Here is a 24,133-nt window from a genome sequence, read left to right on the forward strand (position 1 = left end):
ATCAGCCGAAGACATTTGTTGCGAATTTCTAGTAGTAAGAAATTATTTGGCAAAATGTTTGAGATACTTTGAATGTTACATACTGTGTTTGGTATGGAACTAGAATTTACGAGCTCTTACTTATATCGTAGCTTTATCTGAATATATTGTATGTGAAAGGTCACTTCATTCGTCTGATTTATCATCTGTCGGCAGTAAATTTCCTCTTGGCCATATTGTTTGCATGCTCTGTCTAATGTGAGATACATACAGTCAGCCGTCAGCTCCTGTCGTTGTGGAAGTGGTGCGAACGAAGATGTCGTTATGCCATCAGTCACCAGCCGTGGCACAAGACCTGCCACTGTCAGGCTGCCCCTCCTTGTCCTCCGTGTACCCTCATGTGCCTGTTGAGGTTCCCCGACTGGGAGAAACGCAGCAGACATAACTTGCACTGATAGGGTTTCTCCCCACTGTGAATGCGAAGATGTTTGGTCAAAGTGGACGAGTCCGAAAACGCCTTCTTGCAGAGTCGACAGCGATAGGGTCGCTCGCCAGAATGTGTCCTCATGTGTGTCGTCACAGACGAGGATTGGGAAAACCTACGATCGCAGATAGGGCAGCGGAACGGTTTTTCCCCGGAATGTGTGCGCACATGCGCAGTGAGGTTGGCTGCTTGAGAGAAACTTTTATTACAGTCCCTACATCTGTACGGTTTCTCTCCAGAGTGTGTGCGCAGGTGAGTCTTGAGCGTGCTCGGTCGCGCGTACGTCTTGCCGCAGATTCTACACAGGTTCGGTCGTTGCACTTCCTCCACAACCTGCTGCGGCTGCTGCATCACGGCTGCCAATTTGTTCGTCGGATAGCGTCGGCTCGTTCCCGAGCGCGAAGGTGGCGCCACCACCTTGCTAATCACAGGCTTGAAGGACGAATTGAAGGCCGCGTTGCTGGGCAACAGCGCGGGCTCTGCCGGCATCCCGGACGGTCTGAAGTCTGCGGTGAAGGAGTAGGTGGCACCACCAGTGTAAGCCTGAGGACTGAGCAGACCCTGGCTCTGAGGGTACACGGGTGATGGATTGGGTGGAGCGGGCGTCCACTGCATCTGTGACAAAAAGAACCCAACACATATAATCACAGCATGGCCTAATTCGTTCACATAAGATAAGATTGGCTCCTTCATGAAATCTTGACATTCAGTAATTCATGGGATGCCGTTTATTAAATTTTACGATATTATATTTGTGACACGTTTTACATTCCATTTAGGCACACACAATTTACAGTTAGAACACACAAATGTCATTAGCAGAACATGAAATATATATCTCCTAAGTGAGGCAAACGTTACGCACTGAGAAAAAGTATTTCCGGAGAAACGTAATGCCTGCAGCTCGTCCTGAGTGACTACTAACGTTGCGGGTTTCAGGAAGAGTATATGGTTCCTCGAGCTACCAGTCCTCACTTGAAACGGACTATTTTTCTGAGTTTTGTCACTCAGTCAAGGTCTTGAAGCAGAAGCAAGGAATATAACGATATAGTAACAACGAATATATATATTTTTTTTGAGACGCATGTTTTAAAGGGGAATGTCTATCACCCTCACAATTGTAAGTGCTACTTGACCACGATGTACTGTGGTGTAACTCTAAGGTGGTGGTGGTCGTGGTGGTCGTGGTGGTGGTGGTGGTGATTTTTGTTTCAAAGGGGAAGTACAACTGGACAACCATCCTCAACACTCTTAAAGGAAGAGAAGTAAACAGGTTTCGTTGCCAGTATGGAAAATAATTATGTCTAAAACGAGCATATCTGACAAGGCACTTCAGAGTATTTAAGAAATTTCCTGCGGTTCGGGTACCTTTTCTGTTTGAAGTTCCAACGTTAATTCTTATTCTCTTACGACGCCTGTATTGCAGGGTTTACGAGGCCCAGCGAGTCACTCATATCCCTGTCTTTCAAGATTTTTCCCTTTGTTCTGCCGATGCTGTCATTCTCCGAGGGGCTGGGAATCGTTCGGCTGTTGTTAAAAGAGTCTGATAATCAATTGTATTTTTCCACCATCAATTTCATAAAGCTTTATAGGAGCATAGATTAAATTAATGCGAAATGACAAGATTGATTTGCATGGATGAGTGAAATACGTAACTTGTGGTTTATGCTCAGATTCGCTAAAATGTTCACAGTAAGATAAAAAAAAAAGGTTAATATGCATTCGTCAAGAAGGATAGGAGCTAATTCGAGAGAGTTTTGAAACAAGTAATAATTGAACCGCTTACACCCCAGACTTCACATTTTTAGATGTTTTTCAGTCACATTCGAATAGAAAGTCGCCTTCACCTATGTACTTTTCTAGATGTCGAATAAGAGAGCAATGGCTGTTTCTGGTATAGCGCAATGGAGCAATGAACCTCCAGTTTATATCAAATTGTACTCAACTACGTAATTTTCATAACTCCCTTGTCAATCTCGAAGCTTTTACTAAGTCCATCTATCCGTAATATACTCGTATTGGCTTTCAATTCTTGTGAGCTGCGCAAGGTCTGTAGCTGGATATTTGTCTGAAATGAACCCACTTGCAAGGTCACATCTCCGTCCGTACATAGGCGAAGGGAACGGCGAAGGTGCGGGGGACGTCGGCCAGCACTAAGGCAAGACCAAGATATCGCAGAAACGGATATCTGTGCTTTACGCATGCGCAATTTGCCATATTCTCAAGTCTCTCGCAGGTCGTGTTGTTGGGGGTATGTGCCTGCCATCTGTTGACCTTACGGGAATTTAACTAGGCAGCAGAGAATAGTGCACGTAACTAGCGCTTGTGTTGAAAAGTATCATTACTATCAAAAGTCACATTAAACTGCCAAATTCCAATTGATATATTGTTTCAAATATATCAATACTTACTGAACATCTATTAATTTGCCTTCTTTGGAATAATTACTTTTTGGAGAGAAACAACATAAAAATCATTGAGGCAAAGAATAGCGGCAAGGTAATACCAATGAAAATTTAAATATAGTTATTACTATTCCCATGACGACATCGGAAACAGAAAGGTGCTTCTCAACCCTGAAGAGAATAAAGACTTTCTTGCGTAGCACAGTGACCGAGGATGGACTTAATGCTCTTGCTATGTTGTCAATTGAATGGGACTTGGCTCGAGACTCTACGGACTTCAACGTAGCAGTTATAGATACGTTTGCGTCCTTCAAGGAGCGCAGGATAGAAATTTTTAATAATAATAATAATGTTATTTGCTTTACGTCCCACTAACTACTTTTTCGGTCTTCGGAGACGCCGAGGTGCCGGAATTTAGTTCCGCAGGAGTTCTTTTACGTGCCAGTAAATCTACCGACACGAGGCTGTCGTATTTGAGTACCTTCAAATACCACCGGACTGAGCCAGGATCGAACCGGCCAAGTTGGGGTTAGAAGGCCAGCGCCTTAACCGTCTGAGCCACTCAGCCCGGCGTATAGAAATTTTTAATAAGCTGTCTGCATAGCGTAAGTTGATTGTGAAACACATCTTATTTTTCATGTGGTAAATTTCAGCAATTTTTTTTCTTCTATGGAACCCCCCAGTGATGAAAGTCACGCGCCGCCACTGCAAGAGATCACAACTGTAAAACGTATCGTTGGTTCTAAAATCAATGACGAGGCTGTATTGAAACAACGGATCTCGTGATGTCTTCGAGGTAATTCAACACTGGACGTGGTCATCGTACGGATGGGCAGAAGCACAGCGGAAGGAGCTGGCCACCCTGCCGCAAATAAACTCGGCTCAGGATGGTCTCGCTGGGGGCAATGACTAGATCGCCCACGTCGAGTTTAGGATAATGCACTGGATAATTGTCTTTTACCTGTATCTGTGCCTTTTTCATACGTCCTTTCATTGATAATTTATTACACTGGGATGTTATTATAGTGTCTTTCTATGAGTAGCACGCACACAACGCATTCTCATAATAGACTACCTAGAAATGCAAGGAAGAATAAAAACTACTTGTTCATGTGAGTGTAACGAAAATCTTTACAGAGAAAAGGAAATATCTGATAACGGAAGTAAGCAAGTATGTTTTGCTTTGCATCGCATTTCTTTGAAATCATTTAAGAAAAGGCGAGGAAACAACAGGTAGGGAATCTGCCACCTGGGCGACTGCCCTAAATGCAGATCAGTATTGATTGATTGATTGATTGATTGATTGATTGATTGATTGATTGACACAGATAGGTCTTACGGTGGCGATGGGAGAGGATAGGGAAGGAAGCGACCATGGCCTTAATTATGATACAGCTGGTATGAAAATGGGAAACCACGGAAAATTACCCTCAGAGCTAGCGACAGTGGAGTTTGAACCCAGTATCTCTCGAATGCAAGTTGATAGCTACGTGACGAAAACCGCGCAGCACTTCCTCGCTTTTGTTTGTGTAGGTGGCGACTAAAACCCGTACATCTTACATCACCACTATCTTACGCTGCGAGAACGCTTCCCCGAATGCTGAATTAAGATGATTTTCTAATGTTCGGCTCTTTGGCTGAATGGTTAGCGTCGAAGCCTTCAATTCACAGTGTCCTGTGTTCGATTCCCCACTCGTTCGAGGATTTTAATCACGTCTGGTTAATGCTCTTGGTTCGGGAGCTGTGTATTTGTATTTGCGCATTAATACGTACCATACCACACTACCAAAGACTACAGAAACACGCGAGAGCCGATGACCTAGCTGTTAGGCTCCTTTAAACAACACGCGATTGTGAAAACATTCCTCCATTTAAGGTTGATGTGATTAAGGGCACCTAGCCGTAAAACATGTATATGCGGCAAAGTTAGCACTCACGACCCCACTAGGGCGTGGAAGAAGAAGAAGATCTAATACGTCAATCCCCTTGGAAGTGTTGGTGAGGTGAAGTAGATATTGGGAGAACGTCACGGCAATACGAGTTTCACAATGTCTAGAGACACTCGATGGTAGAAGAACTTATGTATCAAGTCAAAAAGAAATATTGTCCATTCATTTCATTGAGATTATTTGGTTAGAGTACAGTAATATTCATGCAGCTGTCTTAGAAACCTATCGCTCTAGGGAAATACAATTTTTTTCAAGACCCCTTTTCCACGTTCTTGTGGAGTGCTCGGCCTCAGTTGGGAGTTAGAGACTCGTCGCCCCTCGCGAATTAGCACATTGGTCCTAGAGAAAATCCTATCCAAAGTCGATGGAATTCGAACCCTTGATGTTCACGCGAGGATCCCAAAGATTAAATTGCTGCAACCTCCAAACTTTCTTCCCTTTTCATAGATATGGTTTATTTTGGCTTTTGTCCGGTGTTTTTAAAGCCGGATGCCCTTTCTGATGCGCGATGATTTCTCCGATGTATATTCCAGCTCGGGATCGACCAGGATTTGAACACTAGCAGCTAAGCCAATGTGTTAGTAATGTTCTCCACTCTACGGTAATGCAGAAACAGGAAAAGAGAATCTTCATCTCACCAAAGGGAATAAACGAAGCATTTCTTGACACTGTTTACTTGATTAAGGAAAATGTTTGTTTTAATGTCCTCTGTCACGTCAGGAAATTAGGAATAGTTACTCTGATACACCCTTATGTAGTATAGGCTTGTTCCCGGGTTCGCTTCCAAACAGCCCCGGGATTTTAACGACAGTTGATTAATTCCTCGGCGTTTTTGTTTGCCTAGTTTTGAACTATATAAGCACAAGCGCTGTTATTTCTACGAATTAGAGCACATGCAGTGTCCATATGTAACCTTAATTACAGTAATTAACTTTTAAAGAGCGGGATCGTATTGCAGTAGTTATACAGCGGTGGTTATCGTCATCTACTTCTGGATATTTCCACTGTGTTGTTGGTACTCAACATAAAAGTGTAGAGGTCTAAACACAGGCTTATCCATTTGCATACGTACCGGGTAAGTTGACCGTGCGGTTAGGGGCTTGCAGCTGTGAGCGTGCATCCGGGAGACAGTGGGTTCGAACCCCGCTGTCAGCAGCCCTGAAGATGGTTTTCCATGGTTTCGCATTTTCGCACTAGAAAAATGCTGGGGCTGGACCTTAATTAAGGTCACGGCCGCTTCCTTCCCATTTCTAGCCTTTTCCTATCGTATCGTTGCCATAAGACATATCTGTGCCGGTGCGACGTAAAGCTAATAATAAAAACTTGAATACGTTACAGTAAATATAATTAATTAGGTGCACCTGTCGTTGATGGTAAGTTTTGTATAGTTGCAGCAGTACTGCCATCTAGAGGAAAAGAGTGGCAGCAGTAGAACAGAACACTCACCGCTGGGTTCCGTGGTTCAAATCCCAGTCACTCCGTGTGATATTTGTGCTGGACATAGCAGAGGTGGGACAGGTTTTTCACCGGATACTCTGGTTTTCCCTGTTGTCTGTCGTTCCAAAAACACTTTCCAAAATCATTTCATTTCATCTGTCAGTTATTAATCATCACCGCAGAGGAGTTCGACAGGCTTCGACAGCCGGCACAATTCCTATTCCCGCCGCTAGGTGGAAGTTGTAATTAATGAGAATGAGCTTTAAATACTCTAATTTATAACTAATTGACCGCTGTTTATAAATGAGTGAAACATATATCTGGCAATGCAGAAAGTTTATCATGAAAATATTTGAAATCATGTGGATGTCAAAGAGGAGATGCGCGCTTCCTTATGAAATAGTATTCCACATATCTTTGATTCATGTCAAACACCACCACCACCACCACCACCACCACCACCACCACCAACAACAACAACAACAACAACGACAACAACAACAACAACACGTTCTCACTGAAATGAACTTTAAAATCGAAATTAAAGGTTTTTGATTAATTTGTACTTCATGATTGTATTATATTTCAATTTTTGTACAGAGTTGCTGTCAGTGAAAGAGCCTGAAAAATGTACATGTTGGTTAATACTTTTTTACTTTATTCATACTTTATGTCTGTCTTGCACTGAATGAGACAATCATTTTTCAATAAAATCAGGTAGGCCCCTATATCTATTGTCTGCAAAGCTGTGTTTATGTTCATATTTGCAGAAAGAGGGTCCGTATGTTTCAGAAACAACAAAGTTTATGAACCTTTGCTATATAAGTAAATTTCTACCTTCAAGGGAATGATAACATTTCTCTCTTATATTTTATTTTTTGGGCATATTGTAAGTTTATAATAATATCCTTCTTTTATTTCTTTCTTAATCCACCGGGCGAGTTAGCCGTGCGGTTAGGGGCGCGCAGCTGTGAGCTTGCATCCGAGAGATAGTGGTTTCGAATCTCACTGTCGACAGCCCTGAAGATGGTTTTCCGTGGTTTCCCATTTTCACACCAGGCAAATGCTGAGGCTGTACCCTAATTAAGGTCACGGCCGCTTCCTTCTAACTCCTAGCCCTTTCCTGTCCCATCGTCGCCGTAAGACCTATCTGTGTCGGTGCGACGTAAAGATACTAGTAAGTTTCTTAATCCGTTTACCCTCCAGGGTTGCTTTTCCCTCCGACTAAGCGAGGGATCCCACCTCTACCACCTCAAGGGCAATGTCCCGGAGTGTGAGACTTTGGGTCGGGGGATACAGCCGGAAAGGAGGACCAGTATCTTGCCCAGGCGGCCTCACCCGCTATGCTGAACTGGGCCCTTGTTGGGGGATGGGAAAAATGGAAGGCATAGACAAGGAAGAGGGAAGGAAGCGGCGTGGCCTTGAGTTAGGTACCATCCCGGCATTTGCCTGGAGAAGTGGGAAACCACGGAATACTACTTCAGGGATGGCTGAGGTGGAAATCGAACCTACCTCTACTCTGTTGGCCTTCCAGAGGCTGGGTAGACCTCTTTCCAGCCCTCGTACCACTTTTCAAATTTCGTGGCAGAGCCGGGAATTGAACCCGGGCCTCGGGGGTGGCAGCTGATCACGCTAAACACTACATCACAGAGGCGGCCGATAATAATATGGGAGAATAATTTCTAAGAACCGTTATTAAGTAGTCATATCACATGTTCATTTTTCACCTCGTACAAAATGTTCAGTAATAATGTATATTTGGGTCACATATCAAGAAAACTCTTCAGATAGTTACAGATATATTGAATATTTTATGAAATGTATGTATTTTCACTAGTTTGGCTGCTGTCAGTTCTTGATGGATGCAGTACTTTTGCATCCATCTCTTGGCACAGGCCAGAGCAAAGTGTAGCTTCCAGTGAAGTCCCAGTCTTATCCATGGCTGAGAAAGTATGTAAGCTGCTGGGGTATGGGTGGTCCTGAGTAATGACATTCGGAGCACAACCAGTGCGTTTGAGTGTTATGAAAGATGTTGCTTATAGAGTAAGTCGTGCTGCAATAGCACTGTCTGGCCCGGTGAGGAAAGCAATGGCAAACTACCTCACTCCTCATCTTGTCTAGCATTTGTTTTTGTGGTTTCCCTGTAGCTGCATAGTCATTCGTGGTGCTATTTGAGGATTCAACCAGCCTCGGGGCTGAAGACCTAACAGACACAGACATGTTCACTAGGGTTAAAAGACCTTCTTAAATTCAATCATTGGAGTGGGTTCAAACTATTTGAGTGTAGATGTCTCTTCAATAGGACGTCACGTAACTGCAAATAGGGTGGCTCGGAACAGGAGAAACATAACATGGATAACGTAGTAGGTACACACCTCAAGGTCAGTCAGCTTCTTGGGCCTGCCAAAGATCGTCCCTCCCCGGTCAGCCATAGCATTCCCCGATCTCGATGAGAAGTTTACGTTAGGCAGACTTGCAGGGCAGTAGAAGTCCGTCTAAAAGAGCACAGTACACATGTCAGCGGGACCAATCAACTTTCACCGATCTAGGCATTATTTTTCCATAGTATACAAAAAACCCGATCGCGATACACACCATTCCCGTACAAACATACAGAGAATTACACTAGTACAAAAATACTGACAAAATTGCTCTAGGGAAGGCAGCTTTTTATCTCCAGAGATCATGAACTGCTCTCTCTTCTCTGCTCTGCTTCGACACGGCTAGTAATGACGTGCAGGTTCCTCAACACCAGCCTAGGAGTGTTGCATACACACAGAAATTACAGATATACAGACTATTATGTGTACTAGATGTCTCTAGTTTCACCGTACCAAGTGATAAGATGACATGCGCAGTAGTATCTCAAAAAGACGAGTGTATCAGATATCCGTATCAAACAGAGAGTCGTGATTGAATTCTTCACAGCAGAATATATTAGTCCAATTAAGATGCACACTCGATTCAAAAATATAATAAACAGTTGAGTGGAAAAAGGATAACATTCCATTTAACAAATTTTTGGGAAAACGAAACAAAACAAAACAAAACAAAACCGTGTGTTGCCCAAAATACACGTCGTATTAAAATATTCACTGTTAAACAAGTGCGGTATTAGTAGTAAGTGGTTATGTCTCAAAATATCTTAATACGAGTCTTTATTTTTCTTCATCTCATCCTAGTTATTTCTGGAGTTGCTGTAGCCATCCAGGTTTATTTTGAACACTTGGAGATATAGTGATGAGAAAGGTTATTAGGACCGAAAATAGTACAAAACAAAATATGGAAGACACTATTTATTATTTACAGTTGTTAATGGGCTATTAATTACTAAAGAACCGTAATCAAAGTAGGCCTCTGAAAGTTTACAGAGTCATTTCGAGATACTTCACTCATCAATGTCACTGTTCACTGCGTCAAAAGTAGGCCACTAAAGAATATCGCCATAAAATGACCTATGTCCTAGAGCTCCTTACATTTGACAGGGACTTTAGCATCATACGCTTTGTATTTTGGGAGGACCACGTCCTCTTCTTTCTTCAGTTTGAAAGTCCTCTCCACTATCCACCGATGAGTTCAGAAGCCTTCACATATCCTTTCAAATTATTAGTGTCCTCCAGATATCTGTATGCACTAATGATGAACGAACATCCACTCTTCCCAATGTCCTTAAATGTCTTCTCGAAATTGCGAGGCCATCATCCTTGAATTTCAGCACTTGACTGGTTTGGACGACCTTAACAACAAAATAGAGTTTGCGTTTCCTTGAAGACTGAATGATTTACGGTGACGCTGAGATGCCGGATTTTAATCCCACAGGAGTTCTTTTACGTGCCAGTAAATCTACCGACACGAGGCTGTCGTATTTGAGCACCTTGAAATACCACCGGACTGAGCTAGGATCGAACCTGCCACGTTGGGGTCAGAAGGCCAGCGCCTCAACCGACCTGTTAAACCGGACTCCAAATATGCTACAGGAATAAAAGTGCAGTGCGACTCGTGTTTGGGAAATGAGGAGATACGTTCATCCACTTTAACTATTGTCGTAAGTGTATGCTGAGCAATGTGTGAGCGGATATTTCACCAAGCTTATGTTCTGCTGGATGGAATTTTTGGGACACCGTGTGAACGGATATTTCACTGATCGGAACTTTCACGATACCACGTACCTGTACAACCCAACGAAGCATTCTTGGTCTAGTATGGAAGTTTCCCCTAAAAAATACCGAATTCCCCCACCCCCAAACAGATCATAATCAAGGTAGTTCTAAGTTATTCATTTTTTTCATGTTCTATGAACTGTATAACTATTATTGTTCATCAGTTATCACATCAATGCAAAATAGCATGTAAACATAATACTACAATTCCGTTCGGCTCCATAGCTAAATGGGTAGCGTGCTGACCTTTGGTCACAGGGGTCCTGGGTTCGATTCCCAGCACGGTCGAAAATTTTAACCTTAATTGTTTAATTTCGCTGGCACGGGGGCTGGGTGTAAGTGTCGTTTTCATCATTACTTCATCCTCATCGCGACGTGCAGATCGCCTACGGGCATCAAATCAAAAGACCTGCATCTGGCGAGCCGAACATGTCCTCGGACACTCCCGGCACTAAAAGCCATACGCCATTTCATTACAACTCCAATTCTATTGATAGAGTATTTTTCGAGATTATGTGTCTTATTCTTAGAAGATGTGGGGAATGGACATCGAACAATATTTTGCTGGGCTGAGTGGCTCAGGCGGTTGAGGCGCTGGCCATCTGACCCCACCTTGGCAGGTTCGATCCTGGCTCAGACCGGTGGTATTTGAAGGTGCTCAAATACGTCAGTCTCGTGTCAGTAAATTTACTGGCACGTGAAAGAGCTCCTGCGGGACTAAATTCCGGCATCTCAGCATCACTGTAAATCGTAAAAGTAGTTAGTGGGACGAAAGCAAAATAACATTGAAAAATATCTTCAACATTTTAAAAATAATTTTTATACCTTTGATAAATTTTCAGGAAAATTAAATTATTCCAAAATTAAAATCAGTCTTAGTGTGAATCACTGACTTACACTGCAGTGAATTGTGATAGTTTTCACGCATACTTAAGTTAATATCACCTTAAGTTATCATTCTGTCTGGGGAGAAAATAGTGGTTGCAGGGATAATTTGTTACGACATTCCCCTTTCCTGATGTTTTGATGTATTCTGTGTAGTTCAGAATTCCTCTTTTATATCTCACGTAATATGAATTTAAATTAATGTCTGATTTTTGAGCTGTGCTCTAATTACTGTATGCGATGTTTTCTCGTCATTGGATCGTAAATATTTTCCAAGTTATCGTTTACATTTGCTCAGATAGACCTGTGCTTCTCTCTATTCCACTGTCATGAATTACCTCCGTATCGCCCTGTGTAGTCTACCAATAATAATAATAATAATAATAATAATAATAATAATAATAATAATAATAATAATAATAATAATAATAATAATAATAATAATAATAATAAAATCTTAATCCGTTTGCCGTGCAAGGTTGACTTTACCCTCGATCTCAGCGAGGCAACCCACTTCTACTGCCTCAAGGACAATATCCTGGAGCGTGAGACTTTAGGTCGGGATACACCTTGGGAGGAGGACCAGTATATTGCCAGTGGGCCTCAGCTGCTATGCTGAACAGGGGCCTTGTGGGGATATGGGAAGATCGGAAGGGATAGACAAGGAAGAGGGAAGGAAGCGGCTGTAGCCTTCACTTAAGTATCATCTCGGCATATGCCTGGCGGAGAATTAGGAAACCACGGAAAACCACTTCAAGGATGGCTGAGGTGGTAATCGAACCCCTCTACTCAGTTGACCTCACGAGGCTGAGTGGACCCCGTTCCAGTTCTCGTAGCTATTACGTTTCAAATTTCGTGACAGTGCCGGGAATCGAACCCGGGCTTCCAGGAGTGGCAGCTAATCATACTAACCACTACACCACGGAGTTGGAAATAATAATAATAATAATAATAATAATAATAATAATAATAATAATAATAATAATATTCTTCCTAGCCTATTCTCCATCTACTGGCATAGGAACTAGATACGTTTTTGCCTCAGTTTTGCGGCCGAATGCCCTTCCTTACGCTAACCTTATGTGAAAGGATGTAGGCTATTCACTATTTCGTGTATCTGTGACGGTTAGCAGTGGAGAGTGTTGTTTTTAGATGTACGGAAGTGTATTAAGACGAACACAACCGTGCGGTTAGAGGCGCGTGGCTGTGAGCTTGCACCCGGGAGACAGTGGGTTTGAATCCCACTGTCAGCAGCCCTGAAGATGGTTTTCCGTGGTTTTGCATTTTCACACAAGGCAAATGCTGCGGCTGTACATTAATTAAGGCAACGGCTGCTTACTTCCAACTCCTAGGCTTTTCCTATCCCATCGTCGCCGTAAGACCTACCTGTGTCGGTGCGACATAAAACCACTAGCAAAAAAAAAAAAGACGAACACAAACATCCAAACCATACGTAGTTAACATCCTCAGCTCGGCTGGGAATCGAACCCGGGGCTCTCGAGTCGAAGACCGTTCATTCAGCGAAGAGCCATATAATAATAATAATAATAATAATAATAATAATAATAATAATAATAATAATAATAATAATAATGAAATTAAATGAAATGGCGTATGGCTTTTAGTGCCGGGAGATCTCAGGACGGGTTCGGCTTTCCAGGTGCAGGTCTTTAGATTTGACGCCCGTAGGCAACCCGCGCGTCGTGATGAGGATGAAATGATGATGAAGACAACACATACACCCAGCCCCCGTGCCAGGGAAATTAACCAATGAGGTTTAAAATTCCCGACCCTGCCGGGAATCGAGCCCGGGACCCCTGTGACCAAAGGCCAGCACGCTAACCACTTAGCCATGGAGCCGGACAATAATAATAATAATAATAATAATAATAATAATAATAATAATAATAATAATAATAATAATAAATGGAATAAATGGAATAAATGATAAGGGATAAATTTGAAGACCAAGTGAAATTATTAATAGGCCTACCTACAGTATGCATTTTTACGTTAAATATCAAATACGTTGTTTGACGTTCTTCCATAAGCAGAGAAAGTGAATAGTTAAAAATATAAATATGTAACTTATTCATACTTCTCATCATTCTCTGTACTGGACGGTGTAATTTATTATTGGTTCTATGTCATCTGCTTAAAAAAAAAAGACTAATTGAATCTTATGTGTTTAGGAGGAGCAGTAATTCAGAGCATTTTATTTGTGAGTTAGGAAGTCCATAAATGAAGCTAATTTGAAAGTTTTCATGTAGGTCCAGCCCAATTCTTCAAGAGACTGTCAGTTAAAGAATAGGCCTAAATCCAAGAATTCATAGGACTATTCTACGCAGTCATATGAGTTACCAATTATGTAGAATTTAATACGAAACATAAATAAATACGCAGGACTGCCTCTCTCCTAGAAATGGAAACACCAGGCGAGTTGGCTGTGCGGTTAGGGGCGAGCGGCTGTGAGCTTGCATCCGGGAGATAGGGGGTTCGAATTCCACTGTCGCCAACCCTGAAGATGGTTTTCCGTGGTTTCTCATTTTCACACCAGGCAAATGCTGGGGCTGTAGGCCTCCCTTGATAATTAAGGCCACAGCTGCTTCCTTCCAACTCCTAGGTCTTTCCTATCTCATCATCGCCATAAGACCTATCTGTGTCGGTGCGACGTAAAGCCCCTAGCAAAAAAAAAAAGACCTATCTGTGTCGGTGCGACTTAAAGACACTAGCAAAAAAAAAAAAAAAAAAAAAAAAAGAAAAAAAAAAGAAATGGAAACAGTATATTTAGGATTCCATAGTCAGTAGGCCTACAATATTCCACTAATGGACGTGCCATTGTTACGTACAAGTGTTTACAGGTGACCTCAACGTCAGCTTGATGAAATTGAAGGAACGAACTATGCTACATTAAAAACAAAGGGAAGTTAATAATTTTCTACATAACATATTTATCTTTTTCTCGTGAACTGCGGGCCCTTATTCGTGTTTCTAATATCCGTACACATGTTACCGAATGCTATACACTAAGGGGAGAGTGCTTTGATTGGCGGCCATTTTGTAAGGCTTCACACGGTGACCAGTCGTTACCTGGCACATGTCGGCCAGAGTTACAGCGGGAGTAGGAACGGCAGGGCATTGTTGTCATGAAGGGCTCTCCACTACAAACTATAAATTCAGTTACCATTTTGTCTGGGCACTTCAATTTTTTGCTTCGTAACCTACTTAGTCCGCCTCTGTGGTGTGGTGGTTAGCGTGATTAGCTCCCACCCCCCGAGGCCCGGGTTCGATTCCCGGAACAAGGCCCACTCAGCCTCGGGAGGTTAACTGAGTAGAGGGGGGTTCGATTCTCTTCTCAGCCATCCTCTAAGTGCTTTTCCGTGGTTTCCCACTTCCCCTCCAGGCAAATGCTGGGATGGTACCTAACTTAAGACTACGGCCGCTTCCTTTCCTCTTCCTTGCCTATCCCTTCCAATCTTCCCATCCCCCTACAAGGCCCCTGTTCAGCATAGCAAGTGAGATTGCCTGGGCGAGGTACTGGTCCTCCTTCCCAGTTGTATCCCCCGACCCAAAGTGTCACGCTCCAGGGCACTGCCTTTGAGGTGGTAGAGGTGGGATCCCTCGCTGAGTCCGAGGGAAAAGCCAACCCTGGAGGGTAACTAATTAAGAAAGAAAGAAAGAAAGAAATAAAGAAAGAAAGAAGGAAGGAAAAATCTTACTTTATTTAAAATCTCTGATTAGGCACACAAAAGTCAAAGGTGGGTTCAGTTCAGTTTTTGACTGTCTGCGTTTCTATCTGTTTGTTTGTTTGTTTGTTTGGTCGCTTGCTTTTGTGAACGTAATGGGAAGGCGGCTAAACATAATTTCTCGAACTTTTCTTTCTTTCTTTCTTTCTTTCTTTCTTTCTTTCTTTCTTTCTTTCTTTTTTCTTTCTTAATCTATTTACCCTCAAGGGATGGTTTTTCTCTCCGAATTCGCGAGGGATCTCACCTCTACCGCCTCAGGGGCAGTGTCCTGGAGCGTGAGACTTTGGGTTTGGCTGATACAACTGGGGAGGAGAACCAGTATATCGCCCAGGTGACCTCACCTGCTATGCTGAGCAGGGGGCTTGTGGGGGTATGGGAAGATCGGAAGGGGGGAGAAGTGGGATACCACGGAAAACCACTTCGAGGATGGCTAAGGTGGGAATCGAACCCCACCCCCCTCGTTTTCAAGTAACCTCCTGAAGATAAGTGGATCCCATTCCAGCCCTCGAACCACTTTTCAAATTTCGTGGCAGAGTCGGGAATTGAACCCGGACCTCTGGGAGTGGCAGTTAATCACACTAACCACTACACCACAGAGGCGAACAATTTCTCGAACTCGGTATTTAAATTCAGTGATATTCGAAGTGTGCACTAGACTATATACGGTACCGGGTGAATCACCTGCCCCTATTTATTCAGGTTTATGCAACCTGCAGTTTATGATCTAACGTTAAAATGAAACATCTCTACCGTACTATGATAAGTAGTCTACTTGTGTAGGTGCATGGTTTTAAAATAAATGATGAGGTAATAACGGATGAACGCATAGATCCATGAAAGGAACGCTCGTTGTTGATCAGAAAGTACCTTGGCACTGAAATGCAATTGTACAAGGGCAGCTGCCACCGACTCCTGCCCGGCCGAGGGCATCAACGGGCCAATGTTATGTCGAGTGTTCGGAGGTTCAAACCCGGTACTAACAAAATCTTTTTATGCATTTATGAAATCCCATATGAATCACAATAGTAGTTATTATGATCGCATATCATTCGCGACGTGAACAATTTGTTGTGATGCAATATGCGCAGTACAGACTCCTGACTGATGTTCAGAACATGTGCTATAGCTCATGAGCTGGGAGGCATTAAGCTGAGGCCACAAAGAACGCTATACTATGTACGAGAGATATGCTACGTTCGCTACCCCACGTGGCCACACAGAAAGCTATGGTGTGTACGAGAATGCAGAGATTTTGGCTGATAGTGTGCCATTGGTGAGCAGTGATGACTCCGACGATGAGCTATTGTTATTGTTACATTCTGTTTGTAAGCGTGAAATGAAGTGGGTACAGGACGTGAACAAAGTTTGGCGAATTTCATCATTTGATAAAGCAGTTACGTAATGATGAAGTTAAATTTAAAGCATCATTTAAAGAGTCACTTTTATATAAGCGAATACTGCGCTGAATGAGAGGTAATAATACGGGATGTAAGTAGAGTGGAAGATAACTGACGACGAATAGGCGCTCGATGACACCTCGCAGCAATATAGTCTAATGCGCATGCCCATCCAGCGTGACGTTTTCTAAATATAGCCGAGAATCGCACCTTGAACGCACTGCTTGTTCGTTATCATCTGGCGTCGCTGGCACTTGCCAAAATTGTTCATTCCAAAGCACATTGTTTCACGCAGCCGTCTTTAAACTCTTCGAGACGTGTGATAAGTCGCCACACTTCGCCCGAGAAATCGTTGTTGGTATAAGCATCGTGCTTTTCATGCATTATGTCTGACTTATCACTTCACATATAGTGTTTGCCTGTACAAGAACTATGGCCTGAATGTATAAACACTATCCTAACCTTTTTCCTATATTTACGTCACTGAAAACCTTCGATGTGTAACTGCAACGTTAAACCACCAGCAAAAATTAAATAAGATTTACCTTGCTGCAACGCGACAGTGTGTTGAAGCATGCCCTTCTCAAGCCCTGACAGCGGTAAGCATTCCCGTTGAGTGGGATATGTGCCTATTTCCAACAAAATGCTGACAGAGGTATACACAATGCGTTTGTCCGTAGTCAATATTTAGGTTGTGATATTTATTATGCGCACTTTATTTATTACAATTTCGTTGGAAGGATATCTAAGACACGAAGTGAAGGCCCTTGGAGGAGTGGAAGGTAAAGGCTTCCACCATTGTTAACCTCGGCACGTGATGGGGTAGAGTGGTTAGCTCTACGCCCGGCCACCTTTGCCTCCAGGAATTAACCTGGTACTCATTTTTGGTGTAGGCTGAGTGAACCTGAGGGCCATATGCACCTCCGGACCGGAAGTGAAAATCTCGTTTCTTAAATTTTACGACTCCCTGACGGGGATTCGAACCCACGTCCATTCGGGCGAACCGAGCACGCCTTTACCGTCTCGGCCAGGCAGCCCGTATCTAAGACACCAGGAATGCAAAATCTTCATAATGATGCCTACCCGAGTACGAAATGAAAATAAGAAGGCCATTAGTAAAGGAGGATTCTAACCCTCCCTGCTCTGTGAAACCAGGTCCACCTATCACGTGTAATTACACACGGCTGTCTAAAGCGAGCAGGTTCACCTATTATAACTGCGCATTCACTACGAGATAGAAAGTTCTTACTCCGAAAAATTGCGTATATGTTGCAGCATTATGGTTCTGTTGTAAGTCTTTATTGAACTCTCTAACAGTAGCCTATTAATTACATGGCATAAGCTATCATGTTTGCTGTACACCAGTTACGTGCGTTAGTTTATACCATAATTAAACACTTCTCTATCAGTTGCGACGAGACGATACTGTTCGGTATGGTAGTGAATAGGCAGATCTGTAAAATTGGTCGCAAGCTGTCACTCCACTATTTTCTATCAAAAAGATGTGGCTACTTAGGCCAATCAGATACGCAGTTGTCCTGTGACAGCTGTAGGGATGTGTATAGTTTTGTACAGTACAGTAACATTTCTTAGCGAAGTGAACTCCGATCTACATAAAAGGGCACAGTGCTTTCAAGATGGACCTCACTTACTTATACTGTTTTTGCATTGCACGGGGAAGCCTATACCAGGCTATCTATCTATATATAAAATAATAGTTTTGTCTGTACATTAATAACAATTTAAAAAGAATGGTATTTATGTATCTGTCGTGTCGGCAGTGACAAGGAAATGCACTTCTTAACTTTCTGCCGTCTCTTTGTGTCTGTCTGTATGTAGCCTACGCGCACCACGAGAAAATGGCTGAATAGCATTGAATTAAAATCGGTGTGTAAAGTTGGGAAACGAGACACTACATTCTAGGCTATAACTAATTTTATTCACGCTTAGAGAAATGTTAGTTTAGGGGAAGCCCTAAAATTGAACTCGCAAATATTTATGGTATTAACGGTTCTGTCGATAGGCCTACATACTACATAACTAAAGTTTTATAGAATTAAATTTCCGATCATTTATGTCTTAAACATTTTTACCATACCAGCGTCCGGCTCCATGGCTAAATGGTTACCATACTGGCCTTTGAACACAGGAGTCCCGGGTTCGATTCCCGGCGGGGTCGGGAATTTTAACCATAATTGGTTAATTTCGTAGATACGGGGGCTGGGTGTATGTGCCGTCTTCATCATCATTTCATCCTCATCACGACGCGCAGGTCGCCTACGGGAGTCAAATAAAAAGACCTGTATCTGGCGAGCCGAACTTGTCCTCGGCCTCTCCCGACACTAAAAGCCATATCATCATCATCATCATCTGTTTACCCACCAGGGTCGGTTTTTCCCTCGGACTCAGCGAGGGATCCCACCTCTACCGCCTCAAGGGCAGTGTCCTGGAACTTCAGACTCTTGGTCGTGGGATACAACTGGGGAGTATGACCAGTACCTCGCCCAGGTGGCCTCACCTGCTATGGTGAACAGGGGCCTTGTAGGGGGATGGGAAGATTGGAAGGGATAGGCAAGGATGAGGGAAGGAAGCGGCCGTGGCCTTAAGTTAGGTACCATCCCGGCATTCGCCTGGAGTTGAAGTGGGAAACCACGGAAAACCACTTCGAAGATGGCTGAGGTGTGAATCGAACCCACCTCTACTCAGTTGACCTCCCGAGGCTGAGTGGACCCCGTTCCAGCCCTCGTACCACTTTTCAAATTTCGTGGCAGAGCCGGGAATCGAACCCGGACCTCCGGGGGTGGCAGCTAATCACGCTAACCACTACACCACAGAGGCGGCTAAAAGCCATATGCCATTTTATTTTACCGTATCGGCTATGATAACAGAGATATTCATGAATTTTGATTTTTGTTGCTAAGTCCATACCAATGCCGAACTACGAAAAAAATAGAGGGCGAACAGAATTTAATGAAAATCGGACTGTGAAGTCTCTGAATAAGTACAGTGTAGGATATAAATAATTTTATTCACACTGGATGAAATGGTAGTTTAGGGGAAGATGCCTAAAATTTAATTTTTGAAATACCTATGTTATTGGTCCTATTGAAATGCATTACATAACAAAAGTTATAGAGAATACAAGTTCCAATCGTTTATGTCTTACCGGGAGAGCTGGCCGTGCGGTTAGGGGTGCGCAGTTGTGAGCTTGCATCCGGGAGGTAGTGTGTTCGAGCCCCACTGCCGGCAGCCCTGAAGATGGTTTTCCGTGGTTTCCCCATTTTCACACCAGGCAAATGCTGGGACTGCACCTTAACTAATTCCCCAGCCACTATCTTCCTATCCCATCGATCAGGCTTACAAAGCAAGCTTGCAGTTTTACACAACACCGAGCAACGAACGAGTTTGCTTGAGATTTAAATTGAGTAAGTAAACTTTTGTAATCAGTTCTGTTACTCGTTCTTCACTCACTGTTTATGGCGGAAACTCAGTGCACTTTGATCATTTTGTGAACTTTGATTATTAGTATATTTGAAATGTTAACTCTTATCTCCAACATATCATCTTCCTTCTCAGAGGCAGATGCTTTTCTGACTACTCGAAGCTAAACTCGAAGCTATAATTCTGTCCGGGAATCATCTGACGTGAAACAACTTTGGGTTGGGGGTGTGTGGGGAAATATCTATGTAACACTTCCCATGAAAGAAGTTATAGTAACTCAAAAAGTATTGTAGGAACGAGAATGAATTGTATATTGTTTTAAATTACAGTAAAAGTTTAAAAGCAGAAGACGTGACCACGGAAGCTGACCTAATCAGTGGCGTAAAGACAGGACCCACAATGCATGCAATGCAGGCGGCCCAGGGATTAAGGCGCCTGCAGACTTCCCTAGAAAAAAGGAATACACCTAATTTTATCCGAATCTACAGGGGGAAGTTGACATCATGATGCTGTTGCATAATTGACCGAACAAAAATAGGTTTTAGAACTCGTAAGTAGAATAATTGTCTGGTGGTCGTATCTTGCTGCAATTATTATTATTATTTTGCTATTTTCTTTACATTGCTTTATGGCGACGATGAGATAGGAAAGACCTAGGAATGAAAAGGGAGCGTCCGTGGCCTTAATTAAGGCTTAGTATGAAAATGGAAACCACGGAAAACCATCTTCAGTGCTGCCGACAGTGGGGTTCGAACCCACTATCTTCCGGATGCAAGCTCACAGCTGCGCGTCCCTAACCGCATGGCCAACTCGTCCGGTACAGTTATTTTTATTGTGTTGAGTCTAGCTGAGCCGTCTCTTGTAAAAAGAGCACCACGTTCTCTCAGAAAAACTTGCGCCAAGTCATTATAACGAAAACCAATGAACATTGCTACCAAAATATCATATTTCAGAAATAATTATTCCTGTTACTGTTTCTTCCGCAAAACGATCATTTTCGAAACTGACACTTTCATGAAGACCACTAAGGAATGGTGTGACCCAATACTAACTCGGTGAACAAAACCCGTTTCAGTATCGATCGTCACACCCACTGATGTCACTGAAATCGTCAATGTCTTTGCATCCCAGGAAGCACGCCGCGTGGTTCAATTTATTTGGACTCTAATATGAGTGGAGTCAAGTTTTTGAAATTAAAAGCGAAATATTTAAACCCCTACAGGCTATTTAATTTTCAAAATAAAATATATTAATAAATTAGTTTTGTAATCTTTGTCCCTTGTACAATTTAGGTCTATTAAATGGATATAGCCGCCTCTGTGGTGTAGTGGTTAGCGTGATTAGCTGCCACCGCCGGAGGTCCGGGTTCGATTCCCGGCTCTGCCACGAAAATTTGAAAAGTGGTACGAGGGCTGGAACGGGGTCCACTCAGCCTCGGGAGGTCAACTGAGTAGAGGTGGGTTCGATTCCCACCTCAGCCATCCTCGAAGTGGTTTTCCGTGGTTTCCCACTTCTCCTCCAGGCGAATGCCGGGATGGTACCTAACTTAAGGCCACGGCCGCTTCCTTCCCTCTTCCTTGTCTATCCCTTCCAATCTTCCCATCCCTCCACAAGGCCCCTGTTCAGCATAGCAGGTGAGGCCGCCTGGACGAGGTACTGGTCATTCTCCCCAGTTGTATCCTCCGACCGAGAGTCTGAAGCTCCAGGACACTGCCCTTGAGGCGGTAGAGGTGGGATCCCTCGCTGAGTCCGAGGGAAAAGCCGAACCTGGAGGGTAAACAGATGATGATGATGATGATGAAATGGATATAGACTGCATTGAAATAAAATGGCGTGCTACGAGTGTCCTAGGACAACTTCGGCTCGCCAGATGCAGGGCTTTTGAATTGACTCCCATAGGCGACCTGCGCGTCGTGATGAGAATGAAATGACCATGAAGACGACACATACACCTAGCCCCTGTGCCAGCTAAAATAACAAATTATGGTTAGGCCTAACATTTCCGTCCTTGACGAGAATCCAACCCGGGACCCTTGCGAGCAAGGGCCAGCACGCTAACCATTTAACTATGGAGCCGGATATAGACTGCATTAAAGTTAGGCTTGTACCTGCTGTAGTTAAATTAATGTGTGTTATAGATAGGTTTTTACATAATTTCTTAGAGGGGCCTTATTTTGTTTCCTGCAAGGGGGCGCGTATCATATTCGTTACACCTTTGGATCTAATGCATAGACGCCATCACAAGATGGCCGTCAAATTGAAGTGCGGTGTGGCTTGGCGTGTAGGCTATATGTCACGCAGAGGCAAGTGAGGTGTCATTTGGACAACATCTATCAGAAAACAGCAGAAAAATTGAAACGGTACCATAAATAAAAAATACCGTACCTTGTTTCATGCCTAAAAATTGATGAATTTGTCATAGTTTACGAAAATATCTAAAGCCTATGGAAAACATATGCGGGAGGAAACTAGATCCAATAAGAAATCGAATAAGATCAAAAGCACACTATCTGGAGAACGAATGTAGTGGCTACGGAAACCTCGCACCGACATGGCGATGATGGGACAGGAAAGGCCTAGGAGTGGGAAGGAAGCGGCTGTGGCCTTAACTGAGGTACAGACCCAGCATGTGTCTGGTGTTAAACTGGGAAACTATGGAAAACCATCTTCAGGGCTGCCGACAGTGGATAGGCCTAGGCTACAAGCTCACAGCTGCGCGGCCCTAACTGTACGGCCAACTCGCCCGGTCTGGCCTCTTTTAAAAAGAAACTAGGCTACATGGTAAATCATAGCCTACATCTCTTACTTCTCATATCATTCAATATAATTTTGATAATTTCTAAAAATTGAACAACTGAAAATTGAATAAAAAAGAGGATGTGAAAAGTTCAAGTAGTTTCTAATTACAGTTTACGAGAGACTCTACCGGCTGTAGGCCTACCTTATACAGTCTAACACATTTTTTCCATTGTTTATGTAAATTAGGATCTTTGTGGTCATAGACTGATGAGTATAGGCCTACTGGTGTTCTTTTTAGAAATATAATAGCACATGAGAACTAGACGTTGCGAGGCGCTTTTCACGATATCGGCAACATTGCACTACTGACCTTAAAAAGTTGGATGAGTTTCTTGCTGGATGTATAGCCTAGGCTTGTACACTATTTCTAGGAAAAAATATATTTCGTTGATGTTTCACAGTGCTTAAAACTATTCGTAAATAATTTGCTGAAAGCAGATAATTGGAAGGTAGGAAGATGAAGGCTTCTCCTGTTCGCAACTTCTACACTTATTGAGATATAGTGGTTAGCTGCATGCCCGGCTGCCTTTTCCCCCAGGATTTAGCGTGATACTCATTTCTCATGTAGGCTGAATGAACTCCAGGGCCATTACGCCACTCCAGAAGTGCAGTTCAATTTCTGAATTTTTCGGCTTCGCTACGAAGAATCGAACCCAGGTCCTTTCGGGTGAACCGAGGACACCTTTATCGCTTCGGCTAGGCAACCTACAGTAATTTGGTATTTTTTGTATTAACGTAGGCTATATTCTATGATTAAGACCAACATTGGTGATTGGTGATGGTTCACTTCGGTGTCCTGTCTCACGCCATAGGTTTAACCCGTCCACAATGATGCGGGCAGTAGAATAACATCCACGGTATCGTATCCCTGCCTGTCGCAAGAGCCGACTAAAAGGGGGATTACGAGCTCTCAAATTGGGGGTGTGGATTAGCGACCACACTTCCCCTAGCTTAGTCTGGCATTGATTCCTCTTACTTGTTACAGGCTCCTCACTTTCATCCTTCCTCTTCGACCTCTCTTGGTCAACTCTTGTTATTTTCCGACCCCAACGTTATTAGGATTTCGAGGCCAGGGAGTCTTGCATTTTCACAGCCTTTGTGTATTTCGTTTGCCAATATTTTCATTTTTCGAAGTGTTGGATCCCTTCCATTTTCCTTCTGATTAGTGTTAATAGAGGATGGTTGCCCAGTTGTAAATTCTCTAAAAACAATAATCACCGTCATAAGCACCACAACGGGTATATCAGCTAGTCAAACATAATATGGAGAAAATTACCATTGTGTTTCGGTATTTAAATGTACGAAATTTGTCGAGCCTAAATCACTTTTATGTTAGACTGTATTTGGAAACTGTTTTGTTAAAATAACTATAAAAGAGAAGTCAGGGTTAGTCCCATGATTAGTCACGAGGGGTTGTTTCGACGGCGAGTGGCCATTTTGGTTGGTTGCGA

The 24,133-nt window shown here is 43.1% G+C and overlaps 1 protein-coding gene across 1 annotated transcript in view; it reads right to left on the minus strand.

Moving 5' to 3' along the window:
• Positions 1-343: 343 nt before the first annotated feature.
• The window catches only part of LOC136877754 (protein glass-like), a 46,994-nt gene continuing 23,204 nt past the window's right edge, over positions 344-24,133 (minus strand). Inside the window, exons 4-5 of the mRNA XM_067151961.2 lie at positions 8,630-8,749; positions 344-1,078 (exon numbers count right to left, since the gene is read on the minus strand). Coding sequence (XP_067008062.2) covers positions 344-1,078; positions 8,630-8,749 — 855 coding nt within the window. The remainder of the gene's footprint in view (positions 1,079-8,629; positions 8,750-24,133) is intronic.

The sequence above is a fragment of the Anabrus simplex genome, chromosome 7 (genome assembly GCF_040414725.1).
Source record: "Anabrus simplex isolate iqAnaSimp1 chromosome 7, ASM4041472v1, whole genome shotgun sequence".
In the NCBI taxonomy this organism is placed as follows: domain Eukaryota; kingdom Metazoa; phylum Arthropoda; class Insecta; order Orthoptera; family Tettigoniidae; genus Anabrus; species Anabrus simplex.